This window comes from Cavia porcellus, unplaced genomic scaffold, assembly GCF_034190915.1.
Source record: "Cavia porcellus strain 051 isolate PalLab524CR breed Dunkin Hartley unplaced genomic scaffold, mCavPor4.1 scaffold_22, whole genome shotgun sequence".
Taxonomy (NCBI): domain Eukaryota; kingdom Metazoa; phylum Chordata; class Mammalia; order Rodentia; family Caviidae; genus Cavia; species Cavia porcellus.
The window spans coordinates 11,451,353-11,473,262 of record NW_026947505.1 but is presented as its reverse complement, the minus strand read 5'-3'; the positions used below and the strand labels follow the sequence as shown (position 1 = coordinate 11,473,262).

Genomic DNA, 21,910 nt, shown 5'->3' with positions numbered 1-21,910 from the left:
CATTTGAGATACACACAAAGTAGTTTCCTACATTGTGACAGAAACTACATGATTGAGACTTTTTAATTGAGGTGTGTAATTTTTACAATTCTAGATACGTATTGTTTTAAAAATCTGTTGCTTATTCATTAAACCAATTATTTTAAGACTTATTTCAGTAGAATTGCACAAATCAATCTAGAGCTAGGAAAAAATTTTGCTAAAAACTAACCAGTAAATGCAAATAAAACTTTGCAAATATCACTAAGATCTTCATGTAGTCAGTTGTCACCAAATGATTTTTTTTGAATCCCATGTTATGTTGGTATCTTACAAATACATAGCATTCTAAATTACACCAAGCATTTTCAAATGTATCTTTTGCTTCCAAAAGCCAGTAGGACACACACATTACAGGTCCATTTGATAGATAAGAAAGTAAATACACAGCGACAAATAAATCCCCAAAAGCAAGAGCTAGTAAATAGATGTTGGAGCTTGGATATGACCTCCGTCTTCGGGATACTAGTTCAGCAAGTTTGCCAGTGAGCAATCTTCCCGCTCTTTATGAAATGCAAGCACTCTTTTCTCCAACTGGGTCAATGAAGGTGTAAAACAGAGATGAAAATGCAGAACTAGATATATTAAATTTCTCATCACAGCCAACCTCACTTCAGTATTGGCACCAGGGTAACAGGTCAGTTTTTATTTTGTGCCTAACAGGCTTCTTTCGTAACCACTGCTAAAGCCCAAGAAAATAAAGCCAAAGATTCTAAGCAGCAATTAATACATTTACTAATTGGGATTTTGTTTACTCTTTTCCATTCATTTTAATAATTCTTTTGACTTGAATAACTTCAACTTCCTTGGACTGCCAGGGCTAGACAATAAAAGACTATGTGCTTCAGTTTCACAAAGTGGGAATGCATTTCACAAGATTTCATGTCTTTAAGAGCATGAGTAGGTTTCTATAATGAAAGCGTGGTTGCCAAGTGAAAAGCAGGCTTTGCATCAATATTAACAGATGATCTTTAGAACTGTAAAAAGAATCTCAAATATTTTCAAAGATCCTCTTTACTTTGGTCTTAATACAGTTTCACATTTTATTAAATCAAGAAATTTAGAATACTCCATAGCTAGTAAGCATACTGAACACTGATGTACTTGATCGACGCTGATGGTATACAAACTTTAAAATGTGTCTTGGAAGCTGGATGTGGTGATAGATTTGTACTCTCAACACTCTGGGAGGTTGAGACAGGAGGGTGAAAGGTTGGAGTCCAGCCTGGACAATTTAGAGACTTAATGAGACTTTGAATTTAAAAAAATAAAAGACATTGGGGATGTATTCCAGGAGGGCCTGTATGTCTCTCAAAGAAAGATTACCTTAGGGTTCAGGTTTGGGAAACTGAATGGAGAGAGAGAGAGAGAGGAGAGAAAGAGAGAGACAGAGAGAGAGAGAGAGAGAGAGAGAGAGAGAGAGAGAGAGAGAGAGACAGAGAGAGAGATTAGGCATCCTGAAATTATGAAAGGAAACCTTGACTTTTAATTCAGGTAAAGCAGTTCAACAGTTACAAAAAGATTATGCAATCAGTTTAGTTAGGAGATACGGTTTTATGCTTCAGTTTTCTCTATAGTTGTAGATTCAAAGAAATTGTCATAATTGAGAAGTATAGTCTGGCTTAAGTTTTAAACTTTACTTAAATTGAACTAAACAAATTGCTTTTTTTAAACCTATATTTGCCAAAGGAAATGAAAGGAAAAGAATTAATATTTACTTAAAGCTTTTGTGCCAAGAACTGGGGCTAGAACTGGCTTTATGTAAGTTGATACACTTTTTTATTTAATTTTCAAGACAATCAGAGGAAATAGATTTTAGGGTATTTCAAGACAAATTAACTTTCAGAAATTCACAGATTTTGTAAGAGGGACAATGAATACTTAAACTCAATCTTAGTCACTCTAAATCCTACATTCTTTAGTGTTCTCAGCCATGAATAATAAATAAAATAGGAGTTTGGATTATTTATTTAAGTTCTCATGAACTGTACAGAAAATTAAAAATTCCCAGTTGGAGGATGTGTGCTTTGACTAAGTAGGCAATACTCGTCCAGAAGAAAAGCTAAGTATTGCAGTGAGCCTAATAAACTAAAATCTTCTCTTTTAAAGATTTATGGAGAATTTTTTTAACTTTAAAAGCTGCAGGTGCACTTTAAACTAATAAGCACATTTTATGGACAAGAATAATTTAAAACAATGAAAATGACATTTTGTATGAAGAAGTTAACCTTCGCATATACCAAAACAATGAGGATATATCACAGTAGATATAACAAATGGTCAAATACAAAACTACAGAGCTAAAGATAAATTCATTTTTGCTGCCTTTCCAAGATTTATCAATAGTATCATACTATAACAAATAATAAATAATATTTTCATTAATGCTAATACCTCTTCTTATCCATTTTATCTGCTACAAGTACTCATACATAGAGCAAAGAGTTCTTGAGTGAGAGTGAAAGAGTATACTAGGTCATTCAATTAGTGGTAACTGGTCAAGTTTACTGGTACTTACTAGAGAGAAAATGCTGGGATGACGGTCCAAAATCTCTGTGAGCTTCTTGAAGCTGTTTAAGGCGGTCATCCACAGAAACCTGCACACACAGGTGAGATGCAATAATTTGATTTCAAGACAATGACTTTAATAATATCTTTGATATAGCTACTACAATAAATGATGAGATTGCCTAAGACATTACTGCTTAATAGACTGTTCTATTACTAGTATCAAAGTCGAACTATGAAATCAACTTCTAAAACTAAGGAAGAACAAATGTGAGGCACCCTTCTGAGCACTTTAAATGAATTAACTCTTTTAATGCACTAACTCTATTTGCTAAGTATTATTATTATTATTACCATTTTACAGACGAGGAAATTGAGATACAGAGATTCCCAAGGCCACACAACTAATAAGCAGAAGCATTAGTATCTGTATCCTGGTTGTCTGGTGACAGAATCTATTCCCTTCCTGTTCCACTACTTTCTGTAGGTCAGTACAGGGTTTCTAAAGCACTGAATGTCAGTAAGTGCTAAAGACAACATATGAAAAGAAGCCTTGAATATCCCAAGGGTAGACATGGTTGGGTGGATAAACAGATAGGTAGCTAGATGGATGGATGGAAAGACAGACTCAAACGACAGGATAGAAAATAAGAGCGATAAGACAAGCAAAGATGGAATGTCATTTTATTCTGAGTTTGCCTTGATCATCTCTACTTACTGAGGTGGGTATCTCAGTGGATACCAGTCGATTAATATCATCAAAATCTGTTTGCACACATCCTACACTTAGTTCTCCACATTATAAAAATACAAAGTGTTGTAAACTGTAAAACTGAATGCAAATCAGTAACAAGTGCACAAGGCTCACTAACATTTCCATTTACTCTCCAGTCTCTGCCTATGCAGTGCTAGTCAGCTGTGCTATTTAGACCACAAGCTTATTTTCAGCTGGCTTTCAGGGAAACTGTGTCTGGCTCACTGGGCAGCTCTGGTTTCTCCTGGTTAGAAAATAAAATTACATTAGAATGTACTTACTCATTAAGACAAAAAAAGAAAAACCCAAATGCCACATTCTGTTTATTGAATAAGAACAATGCAATTTCAGAATCTTAACCAAGTTGCCTGCTAGAATGGATTTTTCTTATCTAATTTAAGATTACCAGGACCATAGACCCCAATGATTGGATGAATGCTACTCTTTTAATCTTTGGAGATGGTAACCACAGAACTTCTAATCTTTGGAGATAATGATCACAAAAACAGACAGGGAAGTAAATCTTTGGAGAAGGTGACAAGAGAAACAGAATAAGATGTCAATCAGTAAGGACCACAGGAATCCTCATCTGATAATGAATTAAAGAAATGGAGTAGAATCAAAAAAGAATAAAGGTCAAACATTTCTGGGTGCACAAATGAATTTAATAGATTGTTTGATTAATTTCAGATTATTAACACTCTTTGCAATACTCATTTCTTATGTCCTTAATTTCACAAAGAAAATATAAGCCAATGAATGTTTTGATATCTGAATACATGAAATGTGCTACAGTGAAACTGCATGTTTATATTAGTATTATATTTTAGATCCAAATTCAAATAGTATGACTTATTTTTTCAAAATTCTGCTCAAAAGTAATCTTAATTTTTAGGGGAAGTGAAATTATCTTGGCTCCTAAGGACTGGCCATCAAATATGACAATAATCCAGATTTGCACAACAAACCAGTGTTCAACAGGCACAACGGCTGGCAAGTGCCCTGGAATGCAGAAGCTGCCTGTGTTTTACCCTACTAAACCTGCAATGAGCAGGCAAGGTCTAGAGACCTTATCACCACTAAGCATTAGAGTAGCTCAGTTCTAAACACTAGAGTAAAGCTCGAAGCACCCCAAGAGCAACAGTGAAAAGAGAAATGATAACTTTCATTGTTTTTCAAAAAGAAAAAAATACATAATGCAAGTAAGAAAAATGACTCTTTATGAGCTGTTACATAAAAAGTGTTTCCGTTACCCGCTGTAGGTTCTAATTACAGTGATTTATTTGATCTTATATCATATAAAAAGTACACCAAACATTGCATTAAAATGTATATCCATAAATAAATGAGGCCCGTGGGCTCAAAATGCCAAAAGATAAATACCCGATGTCATCACTTGCTGTACTCACTGTACAAAACAATCAAAACAAGTGAAGCTGATGCTGGACTAGTGGGTGGGGTTTACAGACCACCGGAGATGCAAGTGAGCACCACAAAGGAGATAAGCTGCTACCTGGAGAAGTTTCCATCGCATATTAAGGTCATCTAGCTGGCGCGACATCTTCAGAGACGGGTGCAGGTCCAGTGGAGAGAGCTGGCTGGACAGATCATTCACTGCTTTAACTTTCAAGTTGATTGGTGCAATTTCTTCTCTAAATGCCTAAAACAAAACAAAACAATACATATGTCATTGGAAAGAATACAGTGAAAGCTAGTATTTCAAACTTTCTGACAAAGACAAGGGCAAGGTCAGCTCAAGGACCATCGACTAGCAATGCCCACTGCACAACAGCTGACTTAACTGGGTCTTTAGTAACGTGGATGACTAAGCCAGTCACCCTTACAACCAGAGAATCTGCATATGTGCGAGGAGAACAGTTATAATGCAAACATCATGTACACTGTTGCATATTTCCTTCATATCACACTATAAGAAAATTAGTCTGGGAAAAAGTGTGCAGCTATTGTCCACTTTACTGATCACTAGTTTTGATTTTCTTTGTCTTTCATATTTTCACTTCATTATTTTAATAGCTACCTTCATACTTTTTTTTCCCTTGAGGCAACTACTTAATTTGAATATGTTTCTAATTAAAATTAAGGTAGAAGGTGGCCAGTGAAAGCAATTCTCCCAGCCGCAAACCTTTATCTATTCCAAACTAGAGAGGGAAGCACGATCCTTTTCACAATCACATGTGATCACTGTGAGGGATGCAGAGTAATCAAGGAGGAGCAGAGCTTAGAGAAAACAAGGTAAGTGAGTCTTGGAACCAACAAATGCCATCTGTGAGCACAGTGCAAAGGGTTAGTAAGAGTGGGAAGTCGGGGATGTATGTGAAGAGGGGATGGTGAGTACTTTAGATCAGTAATACATCTATGAGAGCAAAGAGAATTGTGACAACAGTAATTTTCTCCATTCTCTATAGTACTCCACCTGCTTTTATGTTTATGTTCCCTTTTCCCAACAAAGCCTTTGTCAGGATGCTGTGGACTTTTTCTAAGACTGAATTTGGGGCACAGAAGATTTCCGAGGCCTCTTCCTCTAAGGCATTGGCTACAGGCTCCATTCCTGTGCCCTTTGGATATTCTTTCTGGTCTTCCCAACTCAACCAGGACTTTCAGCCAACACACTGAAGGTGCAAATCCTGTATTGGATGGGGCCATTCTGACTGCTTGGACCAAACTAGTTGTTAATACTTTAAGCATCAGACTGTATGATTCTACTTAGTACTTGGTACCATGAGCATCCACATTCTTGTTGTCCCCAACAAAGAATGGAAGCCTGTTGAGAACACTTTCCTGCAGTCAGAACAAGGCATGCCATACAAGAGAGAGAATTCATTTTTATTGACAAAGGCCCACCAAAGTATTTGAGACAAGATTAAGCCAACGGACAGTGATGAAAGTGTTGGAATACTAAGACTGAATAGTATACTTTAAATTCTTAAGTATGTCACAAAATCATAGCTAATCATGTGCCAAATTTAGCTTACAAATGGCAGGAATTATACATGTCCTGTTAGCATTAACCTCGTTTTATCATTCCTATCTTTCTGTCTCTTTTAGCGACTAAGTACATACTGTCCATGAACCCTTTTCTTTTATCATTCTAAGTTTAATAAAATAATTTATATCAAAGTGCTCTGAAAAACACAAAGACCCAGTCATACTACAGGATTAATCAAAATTGTTCCTGTCTATAAAGGAAAGCTTCTCCACGTGCCCCTTTCCTTCTCTCTTCCAAGATTGTCTAGGTAGTTTATGTAACTTCCCCTCCATAACATGCAGAGCATGGCAGAACATGCCACCCCAACACATAATACTATTATGTAAGAATTATTTTGGGCTAAAATACTTAAATCATTAAGCAGATATGAAAAGTGTGCTCTGCCCTCCAATGTTTCTCTCGGAAAGCAGGAGATAAAACCTCCATACAAAAAATGTGTTCTCTCCACCAGGAGGAAAATAGCCTTTTTATCATCAGTGATGGGAGATCAAAATGAACAAAGTTCTGCATAGGGTTTGCTAAAATAATTATCTTTTTAGTCCCTCACATAATTGAGTTAATTTTCTAAAATTGTCTCTCTTTGTTCTATCTAATAGAAAATTATTTAAAAGATTTGCCTTTTCTCTGGGTCTTGATTTTCTTATAGGGGTTCCCATTTTAAATAAAAACTCATGTGAGTGAAAGGTGTATGCAATTTTCCTCTTATTTTATCTGAAGGCAGTTTAATTTTCAGGTCCAGATGAAAAATCTCCAAAGAAGGCAGAGGTAAAACATATACAGAAGCTAAAAGCACAGTCAATGACCCTCAAAATAATGTTAAGGAACCAACTTTATTTTTAAAAGGAAAATATTTAAGGTACATCAGACAACATGTTTTAGAATTCTTTAAAAATGCCCCAAAGCCACAGGAAGAAGTCCAGGGTAGAAGTGACCAGGAAATAATAGAACAGATCTGTGCCAGCATCAGTGTGACAAACAGACGTCAGAGGTAGCACTGTATGAGTGACATGAGAAACATGTAACGTAACACGCATGAAGTGAGAAACACAGCCAGAACTCTGCAGATGCCAACATATCAAAAACCGGAAGAAGGAAAGCTCAGAAAGGAATGTGAATGGGGGCTCCATGGCAGGAGAAAGAGTTGAAATTTGTGCTGCTTTTTCTCTATTCTTGCAGACGGTGGCTTTTTGGATGACAGAATGGGCACGCACAATGGTACGCACAGATACGGTTAAAGAAGAAAAGTGGCTGTGTGGTAACAGAGGCCATGTAGGTACAAAGGATTAACTGTTAATACAGGTGCACAGGACGGAGGGAAATGCGGTTTAGGGCATGGAAAGAGAATCTCTTCAGTCTGTTTTTGAAGAAGCATGGGTGCTTCCGATTCTGTTTAAGAATTTTTCAGAATAAACACCATTTCAGGTTTCTCCAGCCACCGTTTTAACTTTTTACAGTACTATTTCCTCCTAGGTTACAGGTAGGATTTTAAATTCTTAAAGAAAAATAAAGAAGCTTACATTTTTTTCTCTGAAAAAATAATGTTTTTCTATTACAAGCCATCAGTGGAAACATTAAATGAGCTTTGACAAGCAAGGTCTTTGGGGTTTGGTTTTTATTCATGTGGTCAGGTGTTTTATGGCAAGGAAGAATCTTTCTATCGAGTAAGTTTATCTTTGGTTTTTTAAAGAGCTACTCAAGTAGGGGCTTGAAATAAAGCAAATTCTAAATGGTTTCAAAACTGCCATGTGTTCTGGTACAAAGAACCAATTTATCATGCATTGACTGCACTTTTCTTCAAGAGGATAAGAGCCTACGTGGCCCTCCTTGCCACAGAAACAGAAACATCTGTTAGTATCAAAGTGCTAACTACTGCCTGTTGGCAGGTGTGAATCCCAAACCTGCCTCGGCCAGAAGGTGTATATTCTACAAATAAGAATGATTACAGATCATTATAAGGAGTTGAAATTATTTGATTACTCCCAAAGATTTTATGTTCCAGTTGCTTTGACATTTAATAATGCTCAGCAATAATTAGTACTTCATTTTACCTACCAATAGCTTCACTAGGATTTGGAATATACTTTACAGCATCTATAAAACAGCCCAGAATTTGAATTTATCTTATTTGGCTTAATGAGACTTAGGTTTTTATATTTTCATAATAAGATGGTAAGATATTTTAATTCACAGTTTATTCCTTTCAACTCAATAATTTCAGTTTTTTTCTAGATTTCCACTTAAGCAGAGATTTGAACGAAAGGATTCAGATACACAGACAGGTCATTCCTTTAATCAAATGAGATGAATCAGATACAATTTTTCTGCAATATTAATCAACTTACATTGAAATGATACTTTCCAATTCAAATGTATAAATTCCTGCATTTTTGTTATCCAAAACTACCTCCTGTTTATAAACCACTAACTCAGAGAATTGGTTTAAAACCATCTGTAAAATGCAAGAAAGGTACAATTGCTTAAAGACAGTATATTAATGGCTGTGTTCTCAGTAGATTATTTTAAACTCACGATCATGCAAGGGAAATGATTGTTAGGATACTAAAGGTGAGAAAAGAAGCCTACTTAAGTCCTAAGGTAACTGGAGAATTTCACATATCTACATTGAAAAGTGCCAAAAACCTAATGCTCTTTCAGTAATAAATTTCAAGTTTAAAATTTGGTATTTAACTTTTGTAGAGCATTAAACTCAAATAAGGGATAGAAGTTGTCCTGTATATAACTGCATTAGCATGAAAGATCTCTGCAATGAAAGAGGAGCACATACATAAAAATCATGAAAACTCCACAAATCAACAGCTATGCAGGCTTGAACAATTATCTTCAGGTTTGTTATTTGTAAAATAGACATAATAGTAATAATCCCTATCCTTCTAAGTTGGTGTGAGGATTAAAAGATGTTTACATAAACAGGCTAAGAACAGTTCTTGGCACATAAGTAAATGCACTTAGTAATCGGAAGTGTTTATTACTCCTAAGTTTACACATACATAAATCTGCTTATATAATCTTCCTGACTATCCAGTTAATTTCTCAGATCTTTCTCTTTCCTATTCAGTCACATGAATAAAGAAGAAGAATATCCAGTGTCTATATGCAAGAGCCACACACTTATGCAATAAAAATTCCATGTGATAATCATACTAATGCCTTCTAATTTTTCATCATCATATTCTTTGATTCATGGCTGTCTAATATATAGCTTAATATGCTATTACAAGCTCTTCCATTCCCTATACATGTTATTTCTGCCTGTTTTTTTTTCCTGAGTTTCATTAAGATTTTTCTGAAAAATGCTCTAGAATATGAGAGCCAAAAGAGATACAGACCATTAATGGCTTTTACAGTATTAACGTACTCAGGCACACGTTAAATTTAGAGTGACAATTTCAGGGAAAACACTACGCTTCTGACTAACAGTCTGCAAAACCTAAGCTGTGGGAAATGCTACAAAACGAGTATTTCACTTTCTTCAAAAAAGACACTGGAAGTAAAAGGAAAAAAAGGATTGAAAGTGAGACTATAAATTTAAAAAGATTTAAAAATAATTTCTTAAAAAATTAAAAATAAAAGGTAAGCAATGTTCATTGTCTAGGGATGTGCAACTGAGTGAGAAAAGAATCAAAACAGGGTAAAGTATCATAAAAGCCATTTTAGGAGTTACTGCAGGAGGGGATTCTGAGTGTGAAGGACATATGGAAAACATCTGCTGTGACCACCCACTTGGGTGAAGGGTTTGAGGAGTGATAGCTGTAAAACAGTCCCTATTACCAAATTTATATATGTGGCTCTGTTTATTTGTGCTATATTTAACAACGAAGCATTTCTTAAAATTCCTTTGTCAAAAGCAATGACGCTGGCTATTATGTTTTACATCTACATAAGCTCCCTCCAGCTACAGACAATCATGGCAGGATGACTAAAGGTGATTAGATTACAGGGGCACTGTAGCTGACTGCTCCTGGGAGGCAGGTCTAGGGAGACAAGGCACGGGCGTGGCCTGCATGTAGCCGGGGGCGTGGCCTAGAAGGGTTTCTCTTCCTCCCTGCGCTCCCTCCCTGCCAGGCCCTTTCTAGCCAGCAGACTAGACTAAAACGTGAGCCCAGAATTTCCTAACAGGAAGAAAAGTGACGAAGACACTGACCATGGTCTTTTCGATGTGATCCTGCAGTGAGTCGATGAGTAAGTCTCCCACTGGCTTCCACCCATTGCGCACAGCCTCGGCCTCCTTCAGGTCGGCATCCAGGTCATCCATGGCGCCCTGCAGGTCCCGGAGTTTCTCCAACGCCTTGTCCACTTGCTTTTGCCAATTGCTAGTCACAGCATTGAGACTCTGCCACTTCTCTCTGACTTCAGAAGACTGTTTGCGCATGGCCTTGGCGATCTTTTGGGCCCTCTCTTCAGGAGTCAATTCTGTGATTAAAAAAAAGAGAAATGAATGAATGAATGAATGAATGAATGAATGAATGAATGAAACTGTTCGGATTCTGATCATTTGTACATTCTGTAAAGCCAAGTGTGAATATCACCTTGGCAAGTGTTAGTGCCAGACACAGAGATAAAATTATAGCAGTCAGGCAAAGGAAAATTCTCTCCATACTTAAACTGCTAATTCACAGCTACCTGTAAACATACACTCAAAAGAACAACATAGCTACTCTGATTAATAAATGGCCTAGTGTCTCTCATGGGTTCTGAATTTTAATGTATTTATAAGCCTTGAAATGTAGCAAGTTGACTCAAGAAATAAATCCATTTTTCTTCACCATAATTTAGTTACATGAAATCCAAATACACATTTTCATTTCATTGTTTTCAAGAGAAATTGGAAGTATAATTAGCGGACGGTGGCTGTAAGTTATGAAGAAAAGCTCTCAGAAAATAAGATTAATTCATTGTATTTCTAAGAAGAAGCAACTGAAGACAAATCATGTATCTTAGAGACTTTATCATCCTTAAGTCTCTTTGGCAGTTCATTTTTAATGAAGAGCATTTTCTGCAGACCAGAAGTATAAAATATCCACATGGTTCAACAGGAAAACAGCAAAATTATAAGGACCACTTTAAACATGTAATAGATCAAGAGGACTTCCATAGTGTCAAAATGAAGCTCAGACTTCCAGATAGAAAGGGCAGGCAGGGGCTGGGGATTTAGCTCAGTGGCATAAGTGCTTGCCTTGCAAGCAGGCAGTCGTGAGTTCGATCCCCGGTACTGATAAAAAGAAAAAAAGACCAAAAAAAACAAAAAAGAAAAAGAAAGAAAAGGGCAGGCAAAATGCAAGACCAAGCCATAAGACACTGGTGTGAGGAATAAGACTGCAAAAGCTAAGCAAAAGACACAGCGAGAAATCACAGTCAAGCCCAAAATCAAGGGCCAGAAACACAGAGGTGGAGAACTGCCCAGACAAGAGGAGAACAACACACCAAAGGATCACTCTCAAAAGAGGTTAGAAAAGTATCCACTATAAACTCTTGTCACTTAATAACCAAATGCTGGTCCTGCAACTAAGTCATTAATTGATTTGGCTGCTAAATGAGGAACTGTTTATAGTAGGTACGTTATGAGATTCCGAACGAAGAGATGGTCAAAGGAAACTTCAACTTCATGATTACTTTCATTTGCATAAATCATACATGCAGTACTGTGATGCATAATGTAACATAAATCTATTGTTACCAGACTGTACAGTACAATCAGAAAAAAGTATAGTACTGTATAAACCAGGTGTACCGTACAAAAAAAAAGATACTACGGCTCCATAAATAAGATACACAGAAGTGTACCAAGAAAAAAAAAAGATGGATCATAAGACTAAAACGCAGGTAACAAGTCCAAATAATTATTAAACAGGTAAGTCATTAAAGGAATATCTGAATAGCCAAACATGTCTAGGGTCTTGGCACCCTCTACACCTGAAAATATGCTTCCCTATGGTTTGATGGCATCATCTTAAAACAGAGACATGTCAAAAACACAATCAAGGTAAAGTGTAGATGAATTTAAAATGAATGCATCCATATTCTTATTGATTTATGATAAGATTATGTTAAAATACAATGAATCACGATATTTAAGAGATATATGGGATACTGTAGGTTAGCATAGCCTACTGTGTGCTCAGAAAAATTACACTGACCTTTGATCAGGCAAAATTATCTAACATAAAACCTATTTTACAATGAAGTGAATACCTCATGTAATTTATTGAATACTATACTGAAAGTAAAAACCACAATTATATGGGTATGCCTCTCCCATACCCATATAAAGTTGAAAAAAAAAACCTTAAAATGAACAATTGTAAGTTGGAGATCATTATATAATTTTTAAGGTAACATTTCATCTTTTGCTATCAATCACATTAGCAATTTCCATTTCACTTCCAAATGTGGTAAAATCACTGGTAAAGTATATTCCAAAGTTCAGGATGAAAGGACCTTCACCATAAGCTGAACTGCAGGAAGCACACCTAAACAATATCTTTCAGCCCTGACATCTACTGACCTACCTGCCTTTACCTGAATATTTTTTAAAGCCAAGTTAAAGAAGACAGACTACATATAGTATCAATTTAAATTTCCAGAGTATCATTTAAATTTCCAGAAAGTTCTAGACATTGTTATTTAAAAACAGCTTAAGTGTAATAAATCTATGGGAACCTAGGAGACTGTGAAGACTTCAAGAACCCCAGCACTGAATTGAGTTGATTTCTCTCTGAGAAGTTACAGAGAGACTTGAAGGGGCCCTTGGCAACTGAATTGAGGAATAGAAGAGAAAGCCACACAGTTGGTGGAGAGGCTAAAATATAGGAAAGTAAGTGCACTGCAAAACAAGAGTCAGGCAACAATCAGGAGACAATGCCAAGAAGTTTGGAGAACAGATCTAACTCAGGCCACAGCTCAGAAGTCCTAGGTTCCTGAGGAAGACCTCTCTGAAAGGCCTTCCATTCAAAAGGCAAACCTTACCTAGATTCTTACCCCTTCAAGATATCCATGCAATGCAAATCTATATGATATAGTTTATAACTTTTATATAAATATAAAATGCTATGTGAGAGATGCGCAAGTCCTTCCTAGCAGCCTCATGGTGACGGAGGGGACAGGTTTTCTGACAGCAACACCTGTGTTAGTTAATAAGTCACTTCCGCTTTTTCAAAAATATATTTTCAGTGCTTGAGTTTCACTGACTATTGTTTAAAAAAATTACAACTAATTTCAGGAGAGACAGCTTAATTATGATGATTTTCCTTGGATAAAGTAAAAATTGTTTCTGAATCAGTCATGAAATAACCCGTCTGAGAGAGACACAGAGTTCTTTGTCCTGTGACAAAACATCTTGCATTGACTGTGACTTTTTTTTTGTCTTTGCTTAATGTAAAATCTTTTGACTGTGTGGTCCTTTTGTATTTATTATGCAATCCCCACTCAAGCAGCTACTCAGAAGGAAAGCAAAGCTCTGCATTCAGTTCCCCATCTGTTTGCCAGAGAGGAAACATTGAATAATCACTTTCCAGTCAGAATTGTACATCCTGCGGCAGCAACTTCAGCCAAGGAGAGAGCAACACACAAAGTGAAACCCAAACTTTCCAGGACATTTGTGAAACTGTCAGAAGCAGCAATCTGGGAACTATCAAGTTATGTCAATTTGGGGCAAAAAAAATTTTTTTAAACTAGTATTTCATAAAAGCATAAAAAAATGAAATCAAAGGAATTGACTGTATTATTGTTTTAAGTAAAAAATTCTCTCATTTGAAAATGAAAGGATAAATGTTCCTTAAAATTTTCTAAATATTTTAGCTGAGTACTCTGTGTACAGCTACAATTCAGCACTCTGGGAGGCTGAGGCAGGAGGAGCATAAAGTTTTGTCCTTAGGGATTCAACAGGACCCTGCGTCAAAATAAAAAATAATAAAGGAGCTGGGCATATAGCTCAGTGGGAAGGCCCTGGGTTCAATTCCCAGTACCTGCAAGAGTGGAAAATTTTCTCCTAACCAGTGTTTCTGAAGCTTGGCATCACATAGGAAATCACAATGAGAGCTGGTTAGTTTGTGAAGGCTGACACTCAAGTCCCTACCACAGAAGACACCAATTTAGCTGGTCCAGGTGAGACCTGCAGACGGAAGCCATAGTGTTCTGGGTGGTTCCATGTGCAGTCAGGAGGGAACCCACTGGAGTGTAAACTGGTGTCTCTGCCAAAGCTCACTGGGCATCTCCACCTTGAGAGTCATCCCCTCAACCTAGTACAGGTTCACTAAACACAGAGAGCCAGACAGCAAGGAAGCTCAGAGAGAAGAGCAAATGTAACTTGCATCTGAAAAGTAAATGAGCCTGACGCTACTGGCAGAGGAAATAGCAAAATAAAGTGAAATCAATTTACTGACCATTCTGAGGGCCAGGGTTTTTCCCATGTCACATTCTTAAGAGTGAGTATGTGTGTTTGTGTGTGTGTTGCTACAGCAAACAGAAACACCAAAACAACACCCAGAACTTAGAATAAATTTATTTTATGTGATTAGGCACTGATTGGGATCGTTAACAAAGTATCAGGCCTTGGAGGCTCAGGGAAGGAAGTTATTATAGGATCTGCCAGGGGAACTACAAAGGCATTGTACTTGGCTATCTTTAATTGGTTCTTACAATATGCATCCAGTGACCAGCTACGCATCACAGTGACCAACCCTTTCTAAGAAACAAAAGGAACAGGAACTGTAACCAGAACTGTTGCCTGGGCAACAAACTGAAATATACTGGGGGGAGGGGTGGTCTGTTATACGTGTGGGTGTGCCTGTGCGTGTGCAAATGCATTTGCTCAGTATCTCTTCAGTCTCCTCTTTTCAAGTCTTTGCACTTTACTGGCCAAACTCTGAGGGTAGAATATATTAGATTTCTATTTTTTGTATTTAGGTTCATTTATTTATATAGCATCTACTATATATTACATTACATTTTCTTTGTTTGCTTCTGTATTATGAGACTTAAATAGAAATGTCTTGGGCTGGGGATTTAGCTCAGCAGCATAAGTGTCTGCCTTGCTAGCAGGCAGTTGTGAGTTCGATCCCTGGTACCGAAAAAGACAAAAAAAAAAAAAAAAAAAAAGAAATGTCTTTGTTGTATTGCAATGATATTTCAGGAGGGATAGAGAACTAACTTGGGAAGAAGAGAATCCAAAGAAAAGCTCAATCCCAACATTTCTCTCCTGCCCCATTATGTTTATTGAAAGAGTTTTGGCCCAGGCTGGACACTGTAGCTGGAAAAGCCTCAGCTGGAACCAAGGAGCTCCTATCTCCCCCACCCCTAGGAATTTACCTATGGCCCCAAAAGAATACCAATGGGCTACTTGTGCATCCCTAATGCCTCTCAGGCACCACCCCTAACCTAAACTACATGTATGCCCCCACTCCATGTGTTCCACGGAGAGATCGCTGACCCCGTGGGAAGATGCTGCACCCCAGGGGATCAGGGGTGTCTCTCCCCACATTCTCAAAATAAAGGTCATTTATATTTCATTCTTCTTTTCAGCCGCTGCCACTCCCCCACAGTTCTATCATATGGTTCCCTGACAGGGAATGGCAGACAAGAGCCTCCTGGGCCCTCCCAGTTTAAGTCCCCTGCCATTCAGGACCAGGACCGGACTGCATTCTGCATTAATTCCTCACTTCTACACTCGGGAGCTGTAAACCTGTCACTGCTGGTTCACAAACATCACAGACCCAATTTACCACAGGTGAGCAACCCCCCAGAGATTTCCACTGGGCCAGGCCCCAGGAGGGTTTTCTGCCCCTTTCCGTGGGTTCGTGTAAAGCTCTCACATCCTTAGACAGCCCAAGCCAGGGTCTTTCTGGGCCAATCTGTGTCCACACTAGGAGACTCTCATGTCCTTTGGGTTCGGATAGCCCAAGGCAGAGTCTTCCTGGGCCAGCCTATGCCCACACTGAAAGACTCTCACATCCTTCAGAGCTTTTTAAGTTCTCACAGGCAGAGTTCTTACTAAATCCATGAGAAATCCACTCATATATTGGTGATGGTCAATTATTTTGAGTTTTGGAACCATATAATATACCAATCAGTCTATAAGTAAAAAGTGATGACTTACACTTAGCAGACCATGGTCCGTTGCCTCATCTGGCTAGAACTCCATGGGCTAGACCCCACACCAGATTTTATCTTGGGGACCACTTCCTGCCGCCCCAACCCATATCTATCTATGGCTTATCACACTAACAACAAGTTTACAAAACTCTCCATCTTTAAGCCTTTGTTTTGGGAATGTGTGTCCTTTCCCGCTCCTCCAGGATCTCTCCCCCTCCCCACACATAAAGAGATAATAGCGTCTTTCCTTGCGGCCTTTCAGAGCTTTCTCAGGGTCTCCTTTCCTCCCTGCTTCCCCTCTTCTCCCTCCTCCTCCGCCATGCACTCCGACCCATTCCCGCCGAGATGGGAGAAATGAGCCCAAACAGTGTTGAGAGATACGCGTGGGCTACTTTAAGCTCTCATTCTGCGCTGCAGCCCAAACAATGTTGGGAGATACTGCTGCTTTAGGCTTTCACGCCGCCCCCCAACCCCGCGCGGTGTTTCAGCTCTCATGCGGCACTCCAGGTCTACGTGGGGTTCGCTGTAACGCTGCACCCTAATACGCACACCAGCGAGCAGTTTCAGCTCCACTTGGTGGCTCAGCTCCGCACCAGCCACACCTCCGGGAGCAGCCCCAGCTTCACACCGAGTCCCAACTCCGCCTCCCAGCTCTGCCCCACGTGCCCACTGCCACCGCCACTGCCATATCTGGGGGCAGTTTCAGCCCACCCTGGCGCTCACCCCGCCTCTACTCTGCGTGTGCTGCCCCCACCCTAGCACCCCGCCTGCCCTAAGCACCCCGCCCACTCTGCGTGTTCCACCTACGCGCTGCGTGCCAGAGAGATCCCAGCCCCCGCCCCCAAGCGCGGTATGGCTCTGTCTGCAGGCGCGCTCTGTCTGCCAGCGCAGAGACCGGTGCAGCAGACAATTGTGATCTGATGCTGTATTCGTGTTTTCAGATATAAAGTTCAGATTGTTTCTGCTGCCTTTTTTGTGTTCCAGCCATGACAAATGTCCCCACCCTGGGTGCGCCTCACCCAGCCTCAGAGTTCCATCCTGCCTTAGGCACTGTGAGTCTCCCAAACACAAGCACCGCTTTGAACACAGACACATATAGACAGCAGCTCAGAGGCTCAGAGATGCTATTTTTTTGTTTACAATTCTCAAACCATTTAATCAAGGTTAAATAAGCCAGCAATAGACAAGACTTTGGCTGATGAACCGGATAGTGGCCACCTGGTAATTTTACTAGCCTTGTTTATCTATCAAAGCCTTCAGTAATCTCCTGTTTAACAACTAAGGTTAGGGATGATTATGGATTCCTTTTGCTAGGAACCACTAGCTCTTTTCCAAGTCAAGGGTTATATGATACATGCAAAACAGCAAAACCGGCACTGTGACAGAAGCCAAACTTCAACCTTTTCCCAGCCTATCTGCCTGCCCTGGCTCAGCCCTCCACCGAGCCATAATTAACTATATTCAACTGATATTAAATAACACCATAGCTGATTTCTCTCCTAAATAAAAAGATAAAAAATTAATTAAACAGGCCATCCTCTAGAAATCAGATGGCATTAGACATTTTAATAACAAAAAGAGATACTTATATATATATATGACATAAATGACATGTCAGTTCCTAAAATTCTCGGGACCTGTCCTTATGGGAAGTCATTACTAAAATTATAAATACCCTGTTGATTATATTTGACTCTTGCATACTTACTTAATTCTACAGATATCTTCTACTGTAGTCCAGATCCCAAACAAAAAGGCAAAACTTGACCTTCAAACCTAGAGACCTTAATATGGCTTTTCGTGTTTTCAACAACAGAGATAACAATAACACTTGGGACACTTGGAGTTCTGAGACAGGTAAACAAAAAACAAGGTGGAGCTGCCTGGCCCGCCACCATGGACCATGCTTCAAATGCAGCAGAAGACATTGGGCAACAAAATGCCCCATCCTGGCATTCTTTGAGACCTTACTCCAGGGCTACTGGACTGTCCTAGCCACCAGAGAGTGGGTAAGCCATCCTAACTTCCAGCCCTCAGAGGAAATGCCAACACTGCCAGATTCATCACAGACAGATATGCTTAAACTTGCTGCTACAGACTGACGGGGCTCAGGGCCAACAGCAGCCCACTTTAAAATATCCGTCTCAGAGTCCAAGTCCCACTAAGTCTCAGGTAAGACATTCTCTATACTTGTGGACATAGAGGCCATATGTACAGAGTTCATCGTGAGTTTTCAGGCCGCTATATTAAGTCCTCAATCTCTAGGAGACACTGAGGGTCATTCTATGCTATTTACAAACAGGGCCTATTTTGTGCAGGTTCCAGATAGACCACCCCCTTCCTTTCTTATTCACCAATTTCTAAAACACTGGTCAACACTGACAGATAAATTTTGCCTTCTCACTTTGTTTATACTTTTTCAGGATACATAAAAGCTTTTCCCACAACCAGGGAAACTGCTGATATACTTGCTAAAGTCCTGTTACAGCAAATCATTCCAAGGACTACAACCAGGTTACAGCGACCCATACCTGATATTCTTGACAACCTCAACAGTGGTCAAAGTTGCTAGACTGCCATCCTGGTTTCACATCACTCAGGCTAAGTGGTGCCCTTCCAGCCCTAGATCTAACCGTCCTTCTCCTACTCATCTCTGCCTTACCAAGGCCCAAAGCCACGACTCTCAGGCTGTCATGTTCTGTTATCCAATTTGGTTTCTAATTTCTTATTCTTTTTACAGCAGGACTCTTAACAGTATTTCCTAAAGACTCCAACGTCATGCATACCAGAGACAAGCCTTACCTACCTACGCTTTTAACTTTTACCCTTTCAGATGGGGGAGTAATCACCTCTCATAACTTTACTCCTCCTAACCTCACACTTATTTTTCAGATTTCTACCTCACTGTGACAATGATCCTACTTCAACATGGTCCTGATATAATGACATGTCTATATCAAAGGCACCTTTCCTTCTACCTCACCTGGGTCCTTAAATATGACAGTGCCAAGCCTCCTCATAACATCTTGTCTCTTTGTTTCTCCAGTCTAACACAAGTGCATTCACCAGTGAAGTTGTCCTGGCTAAAACACCTGGCACCAGTGTCTACCTGGGCATCAACCGTCATCCCGTCGACTCCCCTAGACCCCAGTACAGCGCCCTCTGCCAGCAGGAAGCAGTTAAAGAAAGAAATCTTCTCCCCTTTTCATAATAATAATCATAAGATGGGATATGAAAGAGTTTTGGTCCAGGCTGGACACTGTAGCTGGAAAAACCTCAGCTGGAACCAAGGAGCTCCTATCTCCCCCACCCCTAGAAATTTACCTATGGCCCCCAAAAAATACCAATGGGCTACTTGTGCAACCCTAATGCCCCTCAGGCACCACCCCCAACCTAAGTTACATGTATGCCCCCACTCCACGTGTTCCACAGAGAGATTGCTGACCCTGTGGGGAGATGCCGCGCCCCAGAGGATCGGGGTGTCTCTACCCGCATTCTCAAAATAAAGGTCATTTATATTTCATACTTCTTATCTTTTCAGCCACTGCCGCTCCCCCACAGTTCTATCATTTATGATGTGTAGATTACCTGTGTGGTGTTTATGCCATGTTCTCTTTTACACCTTGGGGAGAGAGGCTGGAATATCCCTCCGGTTTGGGAGTCCACCAGGCTCTGCACAGCCTGCTACTCCCAGGCTGGCCTCTAGGCTTGGCCACATCAAGTGCAATTCTTGTTTCCCAAGTGTGTTCCCAGAATCCATTTTACCTCTACCGTCAATTATGCAAGAAAAGCAGAGTATCTGTGGATCTCAAGGACATTTTAGGCTCCTTGAAAGGCTGAGGCCAGAGGATTGCAAGTTTGAAGTTAGCTTGATAATTGGTTTCCTAGTGTCTGGTCTTGAAAGCCCTTAAGGCTCTCACTCTTGTGTTTTGATAGTTTTCATACTATTTTGATGTGTATTAACTTACTGTGTGTGAAGGTATGGACAACTATTTTGAAGAAAACTAGAGACATGGTAGCCACTGTTGATTTCCTACTTTCTTTTTCTGAAATCCTGTGTTATTTGCATTGTTTTACTCCCCTCTGCTTTGTTCTGCTTTGTTTTGGGTTTTTTATTTGCTTTAAAATAAAATTTAAAAGAATAAAAAATTAAAATGAACTTTTGAGTTTTTAAAAAAAATGAAGTTAGCTTGGGCAATTTAGGAAGGTTCTGTTTCGAAATAAAAACATAAAACAGTCTGGGGAATGAAAATGAATGTTACAGCATCCCTCAGTACTGAAGAAAAAATTAAAAAGAACAAAGAAAAAGAAAACTGGGCAAAAAAGGAAATTTTAGCAGCAGAGCAAAAGAAAATCCTTTTTGTGCTTGTGTAAGGAAATTTTGAAGTGTTTTTGAATGAAAGAATGAAATAATGATTCAACTCCACTTGGATCATTCCAGTATTGTTTTTAATAAAGACTTCCACTCTTCATTGTATTTTTTTCTCAGTTGTTATACTGACACTTATAACCACCACTGTGATTTTCTTCCCTTAATTTCTAATGCTGTATTTCATTCAGGTTTCCTTTCTTTCCATCTTGAATATTGCAGTAATCAGAGTAGAGATTTGTGGGTCCACTATATAATTACTGAGCTGAATTTTTAGCTTTAGTTTTTATTGAGACTTCATAAAACCTTTTCACTTATTTTTTCTTCCTTCTTCCAGTATCTATATAAAGTATTTATAATTACTTATTGTGAACGCAAAAGATGAACCTTACAAAGTCACTGTAATGGTAATTTCACTTATCTTATTCATACTATTTGCTTTCTCCATGTATTCCTAATCTTAGTCTTATCTTTCACTAAAAAATTAAAGGAAAATATAAGACAAACAAGAAAAACTGCAAGTAACATTTTCACTGCTGGACAATTTGGTGCCAGGGAAGAGTAGATCACTTCTAATACAAATGAGTTGGCAATCTTGGATGTCTTCCTCCCCTTTTTCAACCTAGGTTTAACACCTATAAAGCTACTAGCACATGCCTGGCACACAACACAGGAAGTTCTCAACAGAGGTTTCTTTTCTTAAATTTCTTTTCTCATTTTATCACTAATTCTGGGAGGTTCAGACCTTGCTGGAGATTTTCACAAAGAAAGACTGGCTTGGTTAACTTCAGACTCTAAAGGGAAAGAACAGGCTGCTGCCGCACTCCTCCCCTTCTCTGTCTCTCTCTCTCTCTCTTTCTGTCTGTCTCTCTCTCTCTCTCTCTCTCTCTCTCTCTCTCTCTCTCTCTCTCTCTCTCTGTCTCTCTCTCTCTCTCTCCCTCACCCCATCATTTTATAACCAAAATGCTTCTCATTCAATAATGGGACCTCTGTTCTTCCCAAATTTCCTAATTAGGTAATTAACATCAACTCCATCTCCCTGAAATGATTCATTCTGTATTCAGAGGGCCCAACCTATTTCCTACTCTGTACAATGACTCATGGTAACCAGTCACCATAGGCCAGA

At 39.0% G+C, this 21,910-nt stretch overlaps 1 protein-coding gene across 10 annotated transcripts in view; it reads right to left on the bottom strand.

Annotated features, from left to right (window-relative positions):
- The window catches only part of Utrn (utrophin), a 502,327-nt gene that overhangs the window by 85,983 nt on the left and 394,434 nt on the right, over positions 1-21,910 (bottom strand). For all 10 annotated transcript variants that reach the window (XM_023563244.2, XM_063233434.1, XM_063233436.1 and 7 more), the window contains 3 exons: positions 10,471-10,739; positions 4,815-4,961; positions 2,558-2,636 (listed from right to left, as the gene is read on the bottom strand). In XM_023563244.2, coding sequence (XP_023419012.2) covers positions 2,558-2,636; positions 4,815-4,961; positions 10,471-10,739 — 495 coding nt within the window. The remainder of the gene's footprint in view (positions 1-2,557; positions 2,637-4,814; positions 4,962-10,470; positions 10,740-21,910) is intronic.